The following is a 21,844-nucleotide window of genomic DNA, read 5'->3' as shown; positions in this document are numbered from 1 at the left end:
TGCTGTTTTGTCAAGAATCTGGTACATATCTATCTCCCCAGGGCAGACCTGGAGCCATCTTAGGCCTTCCAGGAAGGTCTCAGCCATCTTATATAAAAGCCTGAAATTTTCTATTAAGTCTTTTGTTGGTGACAGAATAAACACCAACTTCCCACAGTTATATGTATGATAGAGGAATCTTTAGAAAAGAAACAAGTGAGGGATACAAGATTGGTGGGGAAAATAGAAAAATCTCACTAGACATCAGTTGTTTAAAAAAAAGGTGGAAGAATGACAACCTAATCATTACCTGAAGTAATCACAATGTGACAGCATATTTATTGAAAATGAAAATTGGTCAAAATGATGTTTTTGTTTAGCAGTCAAGATTCAAAGAAAGAGGTAGTACTAAAGCAATGCGGAGTAGAAACAAGGTACATTTTTAGTGTAAATATTCATTACACACTGGTAAATATTTCCTATGCACTGTAATGGAAACAGATTTGAAATCAGAATAGGCCCTCTCCCCCTCCAAAAGAGACATAGCTTACTGGAACAGGAATCAACTTGGGCAAAATGTTCTGATATGCTTCCAGACAGAAAGTAGATAATGGCTATTTCTTCTGGCTATGTAAGTTATAAAAGTTAATTTATCTTTGCCAACAAAAAATTCTAAAGGTCACATTATCTTTCTATAACATTTAGTAATAAGCATTTGGCAGCATGAATCAGGGATCATAAAACTCCCAAATACTTTCTAAAAGACTCTGAAGTACTGGGACAAAGAATGACAACTGCCAAAAGAAAGATGTAGACACCTTTAAGTTCTCCTTTCTAACATCCTTAATAATAATTTTTTTCCTTAAAAAAATCGATTTTAGATTTAGGAAAGTGGTATTGTGCAATTAAAACCAGTGATATCTGAAAAGAAATTTGAGCGTGAAGTTAAGTTGCATGTATTCCTTATACAGCATTTCAGAATGGCATCTAAGATTCCCTTGGAAGTAGTAATCCAGAAGTTGGTTACTGGTCTCCGACTGTGACTCTCAACTTGGTGAATTCCCAAATATCACAATAGCAGGGATATTGTAAGACCTGAAATGGAAAGAAAAACAAAACAACAAAAATAGCTTTATTGGGAGGGAGAGCAGAAATGATAGACCAGTGTAGGGTGACCAAGTTTATATCTGTATCTGTTAGAGCATGGAAAGACAAGGAACACAAGGGAAAACAAGACACTGGAAACAAAGTGGATCAAGAGCTTCAAAGGTGAAGGTCTCTAAAAAGGATTTGGAAAAATTACGGAGGGCTAATGCAGCAGTCAGAAAGGTTAAGGAATAAAGTCGTAAGGAAGTAGAATATTTTGGATAGACTGAAATTGATATGAATGAATAGGAGAGATCCCCCAGGGAGACAAAATGTAACAGGCATTTAAATACAAGAAAAACAGACAGCAGGCTGTTTTATTTATTTATTTTTTTATATAATGTACCATCTGTGAATACATTCAAAGGTAGGCTGAAGTAAAGGTTTGATTTAAGAGTTTTCCCATATAATCTTCATGCTTACTACTGTACCTGTTCAACAGAGAACTCCACGCCCTTCAGGATGAGCAAGATGCAAAGACTTGTAACTTGATACAACTTCAACTTTATTAACTCTAGTCATCTGAGAGTTCACACAGTGCAGGCCATGATTCTACAATTAATCACTCTCCAGTGGAGGAGGATTTATCAGTTCTCAGTAGCTTACTTCCAAAATCCTGCTGCTTTGTTATCTATTGTTACCTCTTTAGTGGCTGACACCAGAAGTTCTATCTCTGTCCCATATCTTTCATTTATTTTAAGGCAATACCTTAATCTTTCCCGGGGAATCAGGAAAAGAGACTGCATGGCATGAGATCTATCCTGGACACCTACCAGAGACAGCTGCAAACAATTACATTTTTCTTACCTACCACAGGTTCCAAAATCAATTTTCCCACAAATTACCCTGGTATCAAATATGATCATTCAATTATTTCTTCATTCAGACTGTTTTTTGACTTTGTCAACTCGGAGTGATTTGATCTTTTTCCTTCTGGTGCAGTATTCTAGAGAAAACTAAATGTCCTGCTCTAAGGAACCTGCTTTGGCAGGGGGGTTGGACCCGAGGATCTTTCGAGGTCCCTTCCAACCCCTTCGATTCTGTGATTCTGTCCTGGACCTACTTTATTTTTCATTCCACTCATTAAGTGAATAGAACTAAATAAACCCAAACACTATACAGTTGTTGAACAATAACAATCTCTGAAAGCTCCTTCCTGGATGCTGAAGTATCAGATAGCATGATAATGTCTCTCCTATAGTCTAATTGCTTCCACCACCTATGCTCAAGCTACATCAACTACTTGCAAGCAAATAGAATCTACAGTACCGTGCCTGTACTTTTAAATGCAGACTTGCATTTGGACAATTCTCTCTTTTCTTTGTGGGCCCTGTCATTCACCTTGCTGAAGCCAGCTCAGTTGCCTCAGAGGCAGGATAGTGTCCAGGATAAAATGATAACTTTTGTGCTTGCACCTGAAGATCAATTGCATCAGCTCCTCTTACTATCTTAAAGGCAAGGAGAAATCTAAGAGGTTAAAATATTTATACAATTGAATAAACGTCGCTTGTAGCTTTATATGAACAATTCAAGGAACATGTTTAACAGTGACACTTATTTGAATTAGTATCATAGATGTGTCTCCTTCAAATGTGTGTGTACAGTATCCTGACTCACCAAGAGATGCTGAATTTACATTGACATTGCTATACCTTGAAGCTTGTTTTCCTAAATTAGTTTTCTTCCTATGAGGAAAAAAAGCCTCCTGCCACACTAGCAGCAGTAGAAGAGCTCACCATGCCTTGGCTGGGACTTCCTTTCTTTAAATCTATTCATATGACCAATGTTCTTTGTTTTCTGATACTCAGCACTATGTTGTCATATCCTTTACTGCCCAAGTTCTTTCTTTCAAAGCTCTGTGAAACAAGAAACTGTGGGAACTGCCTAAGACTTGCCACCAAGCAATCAAATGGTCTCACGTCAACCATGTAGCAAATTCAAATAGCCTGCAAAAGCTACCACTGACACCAGAGACTAGAGTCTGTCTCACAGCCTACATGAGGAATCATGCCCACAGGTGGCTGTCAGCCTAACACTATCACCAGAGCTCAGGGGAATGGTCGTGCCCAAATGGATTCCTCATGCTCTCCTCAAACTGTGACTAATATCACAGGACATTGTTTCTTTTGTCTTATGTTAATCAGAATGTTATTGTACTCATAAAACATCATGCTGGAAACTCAAAGCATAACACACAACCACTTAGTTTTGTGGAGGATACAGTTTGCAGACAGAAAAATCTATGAGTATGCTATTTTCTTCTTTAATACTGCTGGGAGAAGAGCTGAACTGTACGTGTAAATAAAGTCAAAAAAAGGCATTAGAAAAGTAAAGAGGAAGTACTGAAGTCAATCACAACACTAATGCCCCCTCTTTGGTTTGTATACTTTTCTTACTCCATTCCCATTTTGAGGACATCCATATTAGACTCAAAGCCTTTCTGCTCTTCGGTCAGATTACCAACAGTAAGTTTATACCAAACAAGATATATCTTAATTTCTCATCAACTAGTTCTTCCATTGGCTCTTCAGCTATCCTTTCCCTGTGTAGGAAACATACTCCTGTATAGCATTTTCTTGTCTAATATATGCAATCTTTGCAGCCTTACTTGCCTTTTGACTCCTAGCACAAAGAGAAGAGAGTGGTTCATCTGACTTCAGAGTCCATTACTTGGATTTCATTTTGTAGCAGTTTCCATGAATGAACTTCCTTCCTCATTAGATTGCTAGAGTCAATATTATATAGCCTCTTTTAGATTGCTTTTAAAGATGGAGTTCTGGCATGAAGATGAGAAGGAAAAAAAAATCAAGTTTGAGTATCTAAATAAACTATTTACAGTAACTAATAAAAGTGAAACCTCAGCTCTGAAAGAAAGATAGATGAAGAGAAAGGGTGGAGGAAAAAAGTCAGACCTATGTTAGTTAAATCACTCAGTCTTCTAATCATTCCTCCAGGAAGTGATAGGTGATTAACTTGACAGGAAAATCAAGAATATGAAAAAAAACATGAGCATTATATGAAATTCACAGAAATATTCATTTTTACAAGTCACAAAGCTGTTGGCAATTATTTGTCATCCTGTTCCCAAGCCTCAGTCAGACTCATCCTCGAAGCTTTGGATCCTAGTATCTTTTTTCATTAATCAGTCAATGCTTCAAGTAGTTTTATAGGGTCTTTCTTTCCTTGGGTACAAGATTCTCTTCAAGTATAATAAAATTAGACTTGATACCTACCACATAGCTTTTTCACTTTGATTTTCTGTTTTTCATTTTGTCTGTGAATGCAGCCATACTAAAGACCTGGGAAATGAATGTCTGTCAAATGCAGCCATGCTGAAGAGAACTTTGTAGGAATTGATACCTTAATATACTAAACTGCACAGGTAGCAGCAGTGCAGTGGGATCACCCTTATGGATTAGAAGAGACTCTGTTCTCTGTGTAAAGGTTTCTTGCAGAGGTTGCTGTTTCCCCCGACTCTTGCATATTTTGCTATGTGGACACTAGTTTGTTAAAGTCACCGATTCATTTTCCACAGTCCAGTAAACAGCTATCTTAATCAATTTTTTGGCTGATACTCCATTATTGCTGGCATAATAAACATCTGAGTAAAGTATTCCAATGTTCAGTGAACAAAGATAAAAGTGTCTATTAAGGGTATGCAGCTATGCCAAATACGATCATATATAATCAGCTGCACCAGAAGAGCCTGTCGACACATTGGAGAATATCATCAGTCAGATGATACATCTGCTACAAGTGGCAGCTGTTGTACTCTGGAGTGTAGACAATTAGACATGAATATACTCCTTGGGCTATTTACAGCGCTCAAGCACAGTATTAGCTGACACCTGTTAAGCTGTAATCGCTATATTTTTGATATCTACTCATCATAATTATTGAAAATAAAATTTAAGACTTCTAAAGACATTGAATCTCATAAATAACGGTGAGTATAACTACAATACTGTCTTCATTTACAAACTTCGTTAGCACAAACTCTAAATAGTTCAGTCAGGATAAATACAATTATAAGTCCCTTACCAAGTTCATAAAAGCCAAGTACCACACGTAATGCTGTGCTACATAATAATAATGTGCTACACTGTAAATTTTTATATCTAATTACTGAAGGGGGTGTCAGTAATATTGCAATTAAGGCTACATATGTTTTGTGGAGAATAAATAACTATTAAATGGTAGTATCATATAAAAAGCTGAGTACATGGGTATGAAGAATTTGAGTGTGAGCCTTCGCCTGTGGCATAAACACTTATGCATGCAGTGAGTTTTATTATTGTATTTTACTTTCTTTGACCATACATGCACTTTCCTTCATATCACTAAACCCGGAGATAATTTTCATTGGATTATCACCCCTTGCATTTTCTCTTATAAATTTATCTTGTGGTGAGGGAATAATCCAGTCATTTATCAAGTTATTTTTTATATTTATATAAATAGATAGAAGAAAAATCAACTACCAGAGATGTTCTTTAAGTACACCAGTAACAAGAAGTTTTTGAAGTCTTTTCTAATAAAGTTTTCCTCAATGTAGAAAAATAGCATGGCCCCAGAAGTCAGGATAAATTATGAAAGCATATCTCAGCATAAGGGTCTGGCATATAATAATAGTTATATTATCATTATATAATAATTAACTCTTCAGGTTTGTTTATCATGGGTTGAAAATAATGCCCATAGTTCTCATATAAAATAAGATGGAGATTGAAAGGAAAAAAAAATCATCCACACTTAAAAAATAAATACTTGACTCTTACAATCCATGACAAAAGTTACTAACCAAGCACAAAGGAGAAAGAAGAGCTTCTGCATTAGAATCTATTTGCAGAGGATATTAAAATACAGTTCTAAAGATACTATAAACTTTTACTGTTATTAAAGTAACTAATGCATTACAAGTTGTTCATTTGCCAATTGAAAAGTTACTGACCTTGGTTTTCAGTTTTTAAAGCACAAGGGGAATCAGGTTCACCCCCTTTAAAAACAATATTCTTCTTTCAAAAGTCAGATGACTCAATTTACTGCAGACTTTTAATTTCATCTAGTTTTCCTCTAGATTTTGCAAGATATAATTTAGAACTGTTCATAAGCCTATAGCTCTAAAGCACTGCAGGGAAGATAATGGGCCCCAATAATGTAAATATATATATATTCACATATATATATGAATATATATATACGTATATTTATGTATATATATATATATGAAATAATACAAAACCCCAAATTTGTAAATGGCTTATTTTTTTATGTGCAGTAAATACTTAGCAGTGCATTACAACAACTTACAATGAATTTCAACAATTCATTAGTACTTACCATGCTGTACTGCGTCACACAGCCTGGGCACCAACAACACAAGGCTTCTCTTCATGAGGAACGTGACACCTGCTTCAAAAGTCAGCTCCAATACAGTAAAAGCAGCACAAAAGCCTGGACTGGATCAGGAACTAGACCAGCATCTAATCATGAAACCAAAAGCCCAGCAGGTGGAAGGAGCCACCAGCTGCAGCAGCTCCAAGCACTGATCACCGAACAAGCACACAGCTGATCCTCCTGGGCTCCTATAGAGCCCTTTAAATACCCTTTGACCTCTATAGGATTGGTTGAGTGAGTAGATAGGTTGGCCTGGCAACAGTTAGAAACCTTTGCTAGATTGGTGGGGAGACCAATTTAGTCAGGAGAAAAACCTTCCACAAGACCAATGGGCTGGAAACCATACTGGAGCAATCCCAGTATGAGTGCTTTGTGAGGCACTTGGAAAATGAGAAGTTCATCAAGCTGCCCATAATGCAAAATTTCCTCTGGTATTCCATAAATGTCATTTAATGTCCTCTAAATGCATCACTTTTTTTTTTAAAACTCCCCTTCATCCCCACACCAGAAAAAAAAATTGTCTTAACTTGCTAACTGTTCAGAAAGGAACATAATTTATATGCCAACTCAATATATGTGACAGCTTTTATGATTGTCATTTTTATTGCCATAAACATTTTAAGAATATGAGGATAAGCAGACTAAAATTAGAAAAGTAATTACTAAGAAAGGAGGAAGTTATCAGAAGTTATTTTAAACCAGATTTTGCTAAACTACAAAATGGTCAAACAAAACTAAAAATGCTGCTTCAGCATTCAGCAGGTTTGGAAAAAGAGAGCAAAAGCTCTGAACAGTGTTCTAAGTCCATATTATTCTAGATTTCCAGCAAAACTTGATTCATGTGCTTTGAGAAGAGTGGCTACAAGCTTCTGCAGAACCTCTGGGACCTCGGAGCAGGCATGACCCTTGCTGTCAGGAGAGATGAACAATGCCAGAGGAACACATGTACCCTTTGCACCAACACTTTGAGGGTAATAGATTTAAAAAACCCTCAGTGGTCCTATTAAGACTGTACTTTAATCGAAATAGAGCCAGTCTGCTGGCACTGAAAATTAAAAAGGTTGTAGAACAGTATTTATGCTAGGAGCTGGGTGAAAGCCAACAGGCACATAAGAGCACCTGGTTCAGACTGATGTGACCCCTGAGAGGATGCGGTTAATGTTCAATGTGTCTCTGAAAGGTCAGGAGGGAATAAACATCAAATTCACAATAAATAGAGTAGACAAACCAGCCTGCCAGCCAGACAGGCCAACTGGCATGCGCAATGTCAAACAAGAGAGCAAGGGCAAAATTTACAAGTGCTTCTTCACCAGGTCCACAAGCCCAGCACAAAGGATAGGGACAGAAAGACCTTAACTGCTGGTGGTACCAGTGTCCTACATGCAGTGAGTACATTCTCTGTAGCGGTTAAGTCATAAGGGCTAGGTCACTGGGGGGTAAATGTAGAAGAAGGATTAGACCCAATAAATTAGGTGTTAGCAAGTGACCAGGACTGGATGGGATTTATCTGAGAGTTCTGGAGAGTTATAAGAAGAAACTGAGGAGAAGATTAAGACTCTTGACTTTGAAGAACCTTTGGAAAAGCTTGAAGGGGATGTGTTTAACCTCTATGGTATCATGGAGGTGGTGGATAAAGTGGCTGCAGAGCTATTCTTCATCAAATCCCACAATATCAAAATTAGGGGCCCTCTATGAAATTATCTGTAGATCAGGTTAAAACTGATGAAAGAAAGCACTTCTCTAAGCAGCAGGTGATGAATGTTAGGAACTTGCTGCCAAAAAAAGGCAGCCGTGCCAGCAGCTTTGCAAAAGAATTAGAGAAACTCACAGACAACAGAGCCATGAACAGACACTATAGGTACGGGTGGGGAATACAACTGTGGCTACTAGGGGAGTCTGTGGGGAAGGTGCTGTGTAACTTGAGCATTCATATGCTTTCCCTAAATATCGTCCCCTGCTGCCACTATCAGAGATTGGTCTGACCTAGACTTGGGCATTGGTTCTCCAGAGTCCACAGAACTCTGTTAGCAATGGAAATGCTAACAGGAAAACTACTCAGTGTGATATCTAAGGTATTTCATTCAGGGGGCGGTTAGGATTGTTTGGTTCAGAATTATGGCAAGACCTTTAAATTTGGCTTGTAAAATGAAGCTTTACTTCTGTGCACTGTTTCTACTAAACTTGACAAGGTAAGCCCATTAGCCTGCAGAACTTTCACAATATTAGTATTTACTACAGACTCTTAAAGAAAGAGTCCTAAGGAGTTACTAGACTAAAGAGCAGAAAAAGAGAAGGCACAAGCAGAGTAATTAACATGATTGAAAACACATAACCAAAATTTTGTTCAGAAAATTGTTATCCCTGCAGTACAGCTGACAAGTTATAGTCAATTCTTACACAGCTGATAGCCAGATCTTTCCATATGAAATCTTATATTATAGAGCTGACATTTTCATGGGGGCAAGGCTGTGAAACTTGGTATTTACATCATCTTCTCCCTTCCACCATACCGTGATTACTGATTATTGCAGGTGTGAAGAAAACTCTTTTCTCCACTTGTCTGAGCTCTTCAGTGTCCCGTGATAATAAATAGGGCAGCGATGCAGCTCAATAGCTTGCTACAATTTACAAACCAATTTCTTGTTTGTTTTTTAAATCCCTCTCCAAGACTCCAGTGTTGTGGAACAGCTGGCAACATACAGTGGCCATCTGTACTACCTTCATCTTTTGAGAATTCAAATTGATTTTCTTCAGCCTAGCATGCGGAGTTAAGGGGTGCTCATTGCCTGATGATGTGTATTCACACTATCCAATGGAGCTGGGAAGACAATTTTAGCATGAGACCATCAGCATGAACAAACTGCACTGGCAGATGAACTGTGAATCAAGCCGCCTTTACCCTTTTTGTGCAGGATAAAGGTTTTATCCATGTTTTCAGATTTCAAATACAGAAAATTTCTAGATCTGTATATGTGAAACATTGCCAAATGCCACTGATTCACCTTGCTGATTGATGGCACTTATCCTCAAAGACACAATAGAGTATGTTCATATGAAGTCAGCAGGGTTTTTAGGACTTGCACAGAATACTTTCAACATAATAGATGCTGATATAATTCAAATCAAAAGTAAAAATGGGTATGATGCAGACAAACAGTGTGCTGAAGTCAAACATCTGAAAAAGGAAATATTGATTAATGTATCTTCTCAAGAGTGGCTTTACTCAACTAAACTAAGCAAAAGTGAAGCACTGTGTGATATTCAGAAGAGTTTTTCACCTTTGCTATTTTATAGTAAGTAATTTTTAGTTCTGCAAGGTATTGCCTTACTGTGCTTGATTTATCAAGACTGATCAAGAAAAAAATTTTATCATGCTCCCAACTTCAAACTTCAGAAGTTCCATTAAGCTTACTGGAGGGACTCACATATTCTAGTTAAATACATATGCAAAGCTTTGAGGGAGCTTAACCTAAATGTTAAGTGTAGTGACAAATTAGTGTTCAGGATAAATAAATCCAAACGATAAATTGATACTGCATTAAGTAATAGAGCAAAAAATATATGAAATTTGCACACAAAAACACTGCAAACATTAACAAGCATAACCCCCTCTTACAAAGGATATGTGAAAGAATGGAAAGCAACATAAAACATGAAAAGTATGTACATAGCTTAGCATGTAGCTTAATGTAACTTCTGGATAAACTATGTTAATAGAAAAGTTCAATAAATCGAAGGTGCACATTTCACAGAAGTTTATACTAAAGATTTTTATTTACATTTATTTAAAAATTGATATAACGTCATATGTCACAACATGATAATACATTATATACTTCTAAAAGGGAATAATACACCATTTAGAAATTTTTCTTTGGAATGTAAATACTTTGTCATCACAATAGTCTAACTGAAGTGGTATTTGTTTGGCAAACCATACAGTGTCAAATTTAATTAAATATTTGCTTGTTAGGTGCCCTAAAAATAGATAGGAAAATTGCCTAAATCAACTGAAATTATACTGTTCTATAAAATGTGAGACAATATGATTTACATGTATTTTTCCCTTTCAGTTCTCAGAAACATATGGCCATTAATAAAGTTGTGTGGTTTAGATATATAATTTAAATCTCTTAAAAAGTACATAATGTACTATAGTTAAACAAAAAGATAAAACCCACGTTATATTAAAGCCATGCAAGATTTTGGAAACTGGAGGTAAATAACCAAATCATTCTAGGAAGCGGCTCCAGTAATCTGGTTAATCATGTGGTGACTTGCTCACAAGTGTATGCTAACATGCATGAGAAGAGATGGTTATTATCAAAGAAGGGGCTGGTACAGTGTCCTAGACTTTCCCCCAAAAAACTAGAAGTAACAGTAGTTTAATATCAGAATTTTAGTAGGTCTGCCATAATCTAGCAGTTGATACTAGGACACATGAAGACGAGGTGGCAATAGTCATCATGGAGAACAGATACTCATATGTAAAATTTGCACTGTATATGATCTAACACATAACTAGAGAGATAAACTATTTCCTTACAAAGTGCTATAAGAGGACTCATCTGGCCTTTAGAGTTGTGAAATGTCATGTGTGTAGACATAAAAGTACTGTGTCAACAAAAAAAAAAAACAAAACAAAATTACAAACAAAACCTTTCAGCAGCCCAGTTCTTTAGCTGGTGGGTCTAAATTCCATAAAAAAAGAAAGCTGCTGTTGTCGCTAAAATGCTTTCAAAATAGGCCTAATTCTTATATATTTATAGCTATGCATATGCATTTCTTGTCTGCTGTGAAACAGATCTCAGTAGAAATCAACACTTGCCCTTAGATGCTGTTAAAAAAAAAGGTCTAATAGAAAAAACACCCTAGAGTCCAGATTCTTACCTTTAAATAAATAAATAAATAAATATTCATCAGACAGGTCTCCATTTCCTAACTCTTGCTCCACTTGTTTTCCTTTTGCACTGCTTTAGGCTAATGTATGCCTCAGTGACTACCTTCTCTGCCCAGGACTGTCTTTTTGTACATACAGCCTTCTATCCTCTACATAGCTTCTGTACAGGGTCCAAAGCTACGCCTCTCATCATGGCCAGAGTAGCAACAGAGGTTTGGTGGTATTGTCTGTTATGAATAGCGAATTTCTGGTCTTGGAAATGATTTCTGAATAGATGGTATCCAGAAGCTTTGCTCGTGCTTAGGGCATGACATAGTTGTCTAGGTCAGAGAAATAAACAGAAATTTTAACACCAAATTATTATCTTCTCCCTTAAATTGTAAATGTCTTCTAATACCACTGTCTGTTCTCTGTCTCTTTTGCACACACCTTTATTCTCTTTCCATGCTCCTTCTCTGTTTTTTTTTTTTTTTTTTCCATTTCCTTTTATGACTTGTCTTGGACATCTTATAATTTGTTAATTTGATTTTAACAAATGAATGAAGACTACACACTCAGTTTAGAGCTCTCCATGTGTGGGAGTCAATGTAGCACTTGCAGCTAGAAGTAGGAACAATATTCAGAGGGAAAGTCTTATTAACGTTAATGACATCTTTTAGAAATGCAGTATAAAAAATCATGGAACATGATTTTTTTTTTTTTTTTGCACAAACTTTAACGAACATTTAAAGCTTAATCTAAAGACATGGAATTTGTCAGTGTTCCTATTCCCTTTAACACTGTCTGAATACACCCTCGTATACTGGGCTATTTTCAGCTCTTTCTGCCATAACCACAGACACTTATACACAGAGAGTTCACTGACACCTTCTATTTGAGAAGTACAAAATTTATACCTTTTTATGCTTTTCTCCTTTCCAATGGTGTTTTTAAAAAGAAAGTAAAGGGAAAGTTCCATGGATATAAAGACATAAAAATGATTCACCTCCGCCTGACTTTCTGTCCATTTTTCTGAGTTATTATTAGGCCTACGGAAGTCTAGTGACTGCTTTTTCACCTAAACAAAATAATCCAGTTTTCAATTATATTTCTGTTTTGTACTGTTGCAACTTGGGCAGTTTGGCTTCACTACATGTGTATCACTGTTCTACCATTCCTATGCAGAACAAATACAACGCTGCCTGTCTGTCCCAAGTCATTGCAATGCCATCTCTTATTCACCCTGGTGAGCACAGGGCTGGAAAGCATCCTGACTGTTGACTTCACAAAGCTAAACCTAGGAGGCCCTCCCTGCTCACATAAGTGCACGTGCTCCCACATTTTGTTCAGTGCCATCATAAGCGTGGGAGATGCTACCACAGCTGGTTCTGCTACTACATAGGCACTGTACTTCCTTCATCATCAGGGGCTCCCAATCTCCCAAAGATCACACAAAACAACAGAAAAGCATGCTGTTGTAAAAGAACCTAGGATGAATGAGAATGTCACCCATGACCTATAAGAACAATATATTCTGGTTTTAGTATTTTTTTTTAATAGTTAGATTTTTCACTATGTAACATTTTAGGTTGTGTTTATTCGCTCAAATTTGTTGAAGTAAATGAATACATTAGTAGAGAGGGAGAAACAATGAGTTCAGTGATTACTTCTCTATTGTATTTTCAAAAAATGAAAAAGTTAATAGGATAGAATGCTTTGCACATTTCTTTTATGGTATTTTAAATACATTCATTAAATGATAAATGTTATTTGAAAAAAAAAATACTAAGGACTTCATAATCCCAAATCTTTCACTGTTCAGTCTAGTAAGTTGAGCTCAAATTGATATTTACCTGTGTTTGTTTCCTTCTTATATAACTTATGTTTACACTAAGCAAATAATCTTCCTATTTCATATAAATTTCCCCTTTGATACAGTTCCAGTAAGTTACACAGGAACCTGATAAAGAGACTTAGCAAAATCCTTTCTGGTGCCTATCCTTTTGTGGTTTGGGAAGAAAGAAGGAGGCTAAGGGGAACTGCTGGAGCTCAGATGAAAAGGTATGAGTCGGTGGCGGCCAAGGGGGAGGATTTTGCTTTCACTAACTGCTGCAGAATTTTAGGTAAGAAAACTGAATAAATATCACCTGGAAAGAAAACAATAATGCATTTTTTGGAACTGTTCTGAAACAGAATACTCAGAAATAGGTTATTGTGCTAGAATGAAGATCTCTCAGGGTTGAAGAATGACTATGCAAGCTCCCAAAGTACCATAAAGCACAGAAAATATGATATCTGATTTTAAGGAATGATTCTCTTATGCATAAGTCCTACTCTTTAATATGCTCTAGATTATGCTGGAAGCTGAATTTCTCCCTCACAGGTCTCACCAACACAGAGGTATACATGTGATAAAAAGGCACCATTTCTTCTCAGATCAAGTCATGCATTCAATGAACTTGGCTAAGCCAAAGGCCAGACTTTTTTGATAATATAAATGGCCTAACTACTTAAAGTCTTTAGAACTAGAGAAATTGGAAGAGCAGGACATTTGTTCAGAGGGTCAACTTAAAAGATGCCCTTAAAAGATTTTAAGTTTTCTCAAAACTGAGGGAAACTTTCTTGTTCCATTTTTTTTCCCTCAGATAACTAGGTTCGGTTTATTGGTAGTATATGTAACACTGACTTGAATCAGACCAAGCATAGAATATATGCTTTTTCCTTGGCTGTTCCGAAACTTGTCCTGGTTCTGGCCTGTATAAGAAATGTATTGGTTAAAGATCAAAGTTCCAAAGGAGACCCAATTTTTACACAAAAAATTAAATTGTATTAAATTGTATTCTTAATATGGACTGTGTTGAATCAACATAATGTTTATGTTTTTTTTTTTTTCACTAAACCTTCCATTATTTGTGTGTGTGTGTGTGTGTGTGTGTGTCATTTAGCTCTTCCTGGATTGGGCTTGTCCAATCCTGAATAAAATGGCTAAGAGTAATTTTTCCTGCTGTATCAGCTATAGTGTATTAGTCACATGAGGCTTACCAGGACCTGCATAGGTCTATACCACTGCTCTTGTAGAGAAAATACAATTTTTTAGGCATTATCAGCTAGCTATTGTTTGGCTACTGTGGATATTGCTAAAATCATAATATGGCATCAAGTAGCTTAGTGCAAACAAACCACCCACATGCCTACTCTGCTTTTTGCCAGAGATACATGCAAGGCTACATGGTTAGCAGAATCACACTATCCAATTTAAATGTAGATAGGATTTGTTCATATTGACGAGATCACTACAAGACCTTTTACGTGACTGTGTAATTGCCAAGTGGCTTGTAAATTGGTGCAGTTTAAACATACAGCTTATGTTTATTCTGACAGGGTACAAAGGAACTTGAGCAGTGTAATATACTGTTACAGTACATGAGATGCAGGACTCTAAGTCTTAACTTTAGTAAAGCTGATGCAGAAATAAAACCTATATGTCTTTAAATTTTGGTTTTCTTCACACAAGTCTACATTTCTGTTTTCAAAAATACTTTTGCAATAAAACTTTAATAAAATAAATATTGTGTGTGAGGAGAAAAACTTGAAAAGAAAAGCCATTACCATACAGCTAATTTAGATAGAAAAATGCAAAAAATAAATATAAATATACAGAAAAACTAGCACTTTTTTATCAGCTATCCTACATCTTCCTCTCACTCTTAGAAAGTTTTCCATTCAATTATTCTTGAAATGAGTTCTGATTATGTTTCCTATTTTATAGATCACATTTATTTATCGTTATATAGTAGCACCAGGTGAAAATGCTACGATCAAATGAAAGAAATACAGGAGAGATTTCAAATGGACTATGTTAATTACATGCTGTAAAATTTCTATCTTTCAAAGGAAAAATGATTTCCAACTTCCAAAACCTTGCTATTATTAGCATAAAATAAAAAATCCAAGGAAAATGAAATAAAAAATCTTAAAGTTTCAGTGAACTGCTTTTGAATAATGTTATCTACAATTATAAGACAGACAATCTGTTAAATAGAAAAAAGATTTGTTTTACATAAAGCAACAGAGTACAAAAGCACAGCTTTTGTAATTTTGGTAATATTGCAGTTTTACAAACATATTGCATAGTATGTGTAAGAAAATAGTTCCCATCTTTTTATATATTATATACACAAGGAAATCATTAGCATGAAAGTTACAAAACAAAAATGGTTAGCAGACCTTTACTGAGTACTGATTGAAACAATATGACCCTTAACCTTAGATCCAGCTTACATATGCATTACAGTGAATCAGCCGATAGTAATTCCATAGTGTTTTGCTTTTTTTAATTAGACAATGGTTTAGAATCTAAAACAAACAAACAAAAAACAACAAATAATACATGGTGTTAGTTACCAAATATCTTAAACATCCTTCATAAAATTCTTCTAGACATGTGTAGTTCTATCTTCAACCCAGACTTAATAGCCCTCTGTACCTAAAATGTTTTTTAAGTGAATTGCGTTATCCAGTCAAGCCACTGTTTTGCAAGCAAAACAGTATAACTTCAGTTGAAACAAGCAATGTCTTGGCACATTTTGGAATACACGCTCTGCTTTTTTTATGAACAATGAAAGATCCTGGTATGTATGAACAGTAACATAATTACACCATGCTGACAAACAAACAAACAAACAAAACACACACACACACACACACACACAAACAAAACAAACAAACAAAAATAAACCCTGGAAAAAAGTGAAAAATCTACAGCTCAAAATGCTGCACAAATCTAAACTATGTTACAATTTCATGTTGTAATTACAACTTGTCATCTCTTCATTCCAACAGAATTAGTAGAAGCAGCAGTGTCATAGTGTTAGATAAAGTAGAAGTGTCAGTCTTTGGTCTTATCACTTAACCAATGAATGAACTGCATTACAAAACGATACAGCTAACAGTGCTCAGAGAGGTTGGTTGATGTTTTTATTTTTCTTTTTTAAACAAGAAAGAGACAGTATCCTATGACATGGATATCATGATAGTTTTTACAGAAGATAAATCTATTGTATATATTAAATACATGTATTTAATAAGGTCTTTTCATATATTTTGCTGTTGCCATAGAGATAGCTCTGAAAAAGCCAAACAGCTGCAACATCATCTTAGTGGTTCCCAAACAAATATTTGGGTACAAAAAGAAGCTTTATTTGATACATGTATTCATATACTAGAAAGAGCCTCAAAGGGACATTTTTAGCCACTTTTTTTTTTTTTTAAGTGCACCAATATTGATGCTTAAAAACACCTTAAGGTCTTCAATCTTTCTCTACAATTGTCACAACAGAGTGATTTGTTAATGGGGAAACTCTTACCTTAGCCATAAAAAGAAGTGACATCTCTTTTCTGAAATAAGTGATCAAAATTTTCATTCAGATAAGCACTCTAATTAGAGATACTTCAGCTGGGGCTTAATCATAACCAGAATGTTAGATATTATACATGGACAACAAAGACTGAAATAACTTGGAGACAGGGCCAGGAATCTATGAGGAATGTGTCAAAAAGTATCCAGAAATTTCCTATAGCTCTGTACAGAATGGCCTTTATTTTATGCCTCAGCATTAAAACACCAGCACTGAAATAGTTACGTTTTGGCTCCATGTTTTAACATGGCATTTGTACTGATATCTTCTAGTTTCCCTCCATCTGAAACGACGTGGTTGGACTATGTCACTTTTTGGACCATGCTATGAATCAAAGAGCTCTACTATTGCCAGCTCCAAACACTAAAAAATACCAGATCTGTTTCTCCTTCCACTCAGAAATGATGACACTGCTTATAGATATTTGGTGTTCTGATGTTTGTAGTTCTCTAGATGCACTGAAATCACTTTTCCTATACTCAAAAATCATGTGGGCTAGAAATGTCCTTTAAAATGAAAACCGAGCTTTTCTTTTCCCCTTCTCATAGCTTACAGTAGATTTAAAGTAAAATATAGGTGTTCTGAAACTCACCAAAATATTAAGACATTATGAGAACTGTTTATGTGGTGGACATGTCTATCTATCTCATAGGTTGTTAAGGTTCCTAAATATGCTCTATTTTTACTTGCACTAATATTGGTATAATAAATACTACCGAGCAGAATGCAATGATTCCAAGCAAGAAAATCCTGACAGTGCAGAGCTTTGTGGACTTACTGGCTTGGTTTTCTTAAGTCCAAAGTACCATCTGCGCATCTGCTCTGAGTTTTCCTCATACAAAGCAGTAAATTATTTCAGCCTTGTTGTTAACATGAGTTGTTACAAAAGATATGTTTTATTTTTCTACATGACTTGTAGAAATTTGTGGAAAATTTATAAAGCTTGGGTCTATCCAGAAAGAAGGCAGAAACCTTTTTTGACTGTACTACAGGTAAGTTATCATATAAGGTAAAGAGCAAACAAATAAGAATTGCTCAATGGAAAATGCATGACAAATCATGTAGGTTTAGTGGGGAGAAAAAAAAAATCTTAGTCTACTTGTGTATGATTTGTAAGAAGGAAAAATGTAATTCACTGAATAGATTAGTCATTATACTCTGTTCATCACTGAAGCAACCAGTGTCTGTAGGTGTGCACAGATAATGAATACATGTAGGTATATCCTCATACAGATCTATATATTGTACACCTGGAATATGATTGATCCTTTTTTTCTTGTGCTCTCGCACCAAAGGCATCTATTTCCTTATAGTTTTAAGGGTATATTGTACGGATACACTTTCAAATGTCTTATTATTACCACTGTCATTTGTATCTGTTTCTGTCCCTCTTACTAAGAATCCCCAGGCTTCTAATACATTTTCTTGAAATATTTTCTAATACTGTTTTTTTTCCCAGTGAAATAATACAATTCTCAAAGAAATAATGAATTATTTCCTAATAGCCTTCTTCTGAAGAGAGAAATTATTATTATTATTATTATTTATTATTATTATTATTATTTTATCTGGTAGAAACAGCAAGTAGAGTATTCTCGCTACAGAGTGAAATTCACACCTCTGAACAGGCCCAATGGAAAGGCAAGCACCAGTCAAGCCGTGGACACGTCTTGTGCTGGTCTTCTGCACAGGAGTGAATTTCACCTGAAGTGAGAACAAAATCAACCTGATGAGGTGGTAATAAAATAGAAAGGTAATCACAGTATTAGTTTGCTCTTTTTCTTTTTTCTCAAAAGAAAAAAAAAAAAAGCTGTGTAGAAATACCCACCTTGCACTGTTTGCCCTGACTTCAGAGTTACCTTGCAAAAGCTGTCATTACATTGATGGTCTTACATACAGAAGCCTCTAAAGCTACATGGTAGATGACGTATTTTAAAGAATAGTATTAAAAAGCACACTTACCTTATGTAATCAAGCCATCTTCCACAATGGGAAACATTTTTATACTGTTTTACATTCCTGGGTTCTGCAAGTTTCAAGATACTCTTGTTAATCAATGTTGTGATAAGCCTACTAGCAGCATACCAAAGCTTTCTTGTAAGATTTCAATTACCAAACAAACTAAACAAGTATGAACATTGATAGAAGAAAGAAATCCCACATCAAACTTGTCAGAAAAGGAAGTCAGCAGTGAGCTCAGAGTGCAAATGGGGCTGCATAATTTAAACTCAGACCTGATGAAGTCAGCATAATGTCAATGTACTTTTTAATACTGAATGTCATTTAATGCGTGTTTATATATATTTATTACTATTACTTTGAAAACCTTAGCAGCAGATGGTAAACAAAAGAGAATAATGAATATGAATGTGGTACCAGTTGTTAGTGCACTGCTTCTCAGCTTTACACACTGCATTAGTACTAATGTTTGTACTGTGTTCAAACGGCAGCAGTTAGACATAGCTAGAAAATGGAAAAGATGTACCTTTGAAGACTTTTTTTTTTTGCATTTGCCAATTATAATTACCTTGTGAAGAGCAACACACTGATCAAAAACCACATCAACAGTATTTCCTTCTTTACCCTGTTCTTTTCCAGAAACTGTATGTTCTACTGAAAGCAATCACTTCACATGCAGTTGCCACAAAATTAATATGTAAGGCCATTCAGATCTGACAAACAAGAGCAGGTGTCTTTTTAACTCTGAAAGGTAATATTGCTGAGCACTTCCAAAATTTACCTAGTGTACAAAACCCTAGACTTAGTAGACAAAGAGTAACAACACACTTTTAAAGAAACCAAACTCACGGAGGGATTCTGTCTCTTTTTGTGTTAAAAACCATTTACTGAATTTAATTGTTTAGTAAAGCAAGCATCACACAATGCTTCAAAATTTTAAAATTCAGGGATAAAAGTTTACATCCAAAAAGATGAATGGAAAATTGTGCTTTCAGACAGTAAAGTTATTTATCATACAGGGGTAACCAATTCATTTCACCATCAGATTCTGGGCAAATTCGTTTATGTACTGTATATATATATGTGCAGTTCATATCCAGGTCCTGCAAAAATCTAAAACTATGTGCTTCACTTCATGTAGCAAAGGCACCTGTATTATTCTCCCTTTTGGACAAAAGGTGATATTATGTTCCAGGTTTCCTGATGAAGAATACATTGATTTCTGAATATCTCACTCCCATCTCTACGTTGAGTGGTAACACAAACCACAAGAGAAGGCAGCGCTGTATTCCTGCTTACACTGGAAGAAGTTGCTCTGCAGGCCATTTGAAGCGTCGAACTTGTCACAAGGGAAACCGAGCAGAACTGTGAAGCAGAGGGGTAGTAACAAAAGGCTATTCTGGTGTGAGGAGAAATTGGAGTCCTTCTAGCTCCACAAGCAGATGTTGCTACTGGATTGACATGTGGAGCCTGCTCCTGCTGGGGACAGATAAAGTTTACCATTGGGGCAGGCGCAGAGCTCATAGATAGTCTGGCGAGGAGCTGAAGAGCTAGGTGAAGAGGAGGAAAAGGAGCCCACTGGTAGATTTCCCAGGCGAATAGTATCTGCATTTAAAAATATCTACAAGAGGAAAGAAAAGAAAGGAATAAGTAAATTTCTGTCAGCGTCATGACATATATTTTAAAGAATTTACTTTGAGGCAGGGTCACAGCATTTTACAAATACATAAGCTGTCAATATTTGTTGTTTTTCAACAGTGTAGTTGTATACACATTAATACTCATTACTTCGGTATATGCAAATATTTCACCCAACATGTTTATTCAGATACAAGTAGTGTCATACAAAACCATTTAGAAAATATTCTTGAACAGGTTAAATTCTCACTTGTGCATTTTATGATTAAAATTTATTCATTCATGGCAGTAGCACATCCTTGCTCTGGAAGAGTTTGTATTTTAGTAAGTGTGAAGTGATATTAAAGCACATTCCCCAGTGTGTTCTTGTAAGCAGCAGGAAATATGTGCTGAACTGTGCTAAACTGTAGGGGCTTAACAATAGCTACATTCTGAGAATAATTAAATAAGGGTGCAGAGTCATACACACAAAATAAAGAGCTTATTTGACCTAAATTAGGAGGAAAAAAGATTTCAGGTTAAAGTCTTATTAAGAAGGTCATCAAGCTATTCCCATTTGTTTCTGAACATTGCATATGATTAAAAAATGTTGTTGCTGTTTTTTTTTTTTAATCTCCTTCCATTGGAAATAACAAGAGACAGTATTAAACTGTAAACACCAGTAATTTTCATCTATCTGTATTGTGTTCTGTAATATTTACACATATGTTACATTTTCAGGGTCTTGAACAAACATCATTATGAAATCAGATAAGTAAAGCACAAAAAATGCATGTTCTCCACTGGCACAAACACATAAGCTTCCAGCTGCTTAGAGTTCATTTTTTATTTATGGAAGGAGTAAATGAGAGCCAAAGTCAGATCAGTCATTACCTCAGGTACAGACTATGAACCAAAATAAAATGGCTTTAAGCCTGCATATAACAGTATGAAACAGGAAAAGGTGAATTGCTTAAATATTGCTACTGATTTTATAAGGTGTTGAAAATCAACAAAGCCAACTTGACACCATTATATCACACTGTTGGCAGTGCATGTGAAGAACCTGAAACGATATGACATGCATTGCTGTTTCCAACAGGAAACAAACATTATTTTATAACAAAACCAGTGGTATATGGCAGGAAAACATTTGCAGAAGCATTACTGAACCCCTGCTGGAGAGAAGTGAAGGACAGCAGGCTGGGAACAATTTGAGGAGAGGAAACTGGATAAAATCCTACAGAATGACTGGTGCACACTCATGTTACCATTCACAGCAGAAGCACTGTAAATGACAAGCTCAAAGTAGCTGAAAACAATATAAACTCCTTCAAGGCCTCCTGCCCCCAGAGGAAGATGCTGTCATTGCTGGGAATTTACACTAGAAGGAAGAATCTATGAGGCTCAGGTGACAACTGCTTGGCATGATGCCTTTCTTAATTCTTAT

The 21,844-nt window shown here is 35.8% G+C and overlaps 1 protein-coding gene across 1 annotated transcript in view; it reads right to left on the bottom strand.

Moving 5' to 3' along the window:
• Positions 1-295: 295 nt before the first annotated feature.
• SGCZ (sarcoglycan zeta) overlaps positions 296-21,844 on the bottom strand; it is a 464,355-nt gene continuing 442,806 nt past the window's right edge. The window contains exons 9-10 of the mRNA XM_066996283.1: positions 18,781-20,398; positions 296-1,074 (exon numbers count right to left, since the gene is read on the bottom strand). Coding sequence (XP_066852384.1) covers positions 20,204-20,398 — 195 coding nt within the window. The 3' untranslated portion in view covers positions 296-1,074; positions 18,781-20,203. The remainder of the gene's footprint in view (positions 1,075-18,780; positions 20,399-21,844) is intronic.

Source organism: Anser cygnoides, chromosome 4, assembly GCF_040182565.1.
Source record: "Anser cygnoides isolate HZ-2024a breed goose chromosome 4, Taihu_goose_T2T_genome, whole genome shotgun sequence".
Taxonomy (NCBI): domain Eukaryota; kingdom Metazoa; phylum Chordata; class Aves; order Anseriformes; family Anatidae; genus Anser; species Anser cygnoides.
The sequence above is the reverse complement of the archived record's forward strand: the minus strand, read 5'-3'. Positions and strand labels throughout refer to the sequence as shown.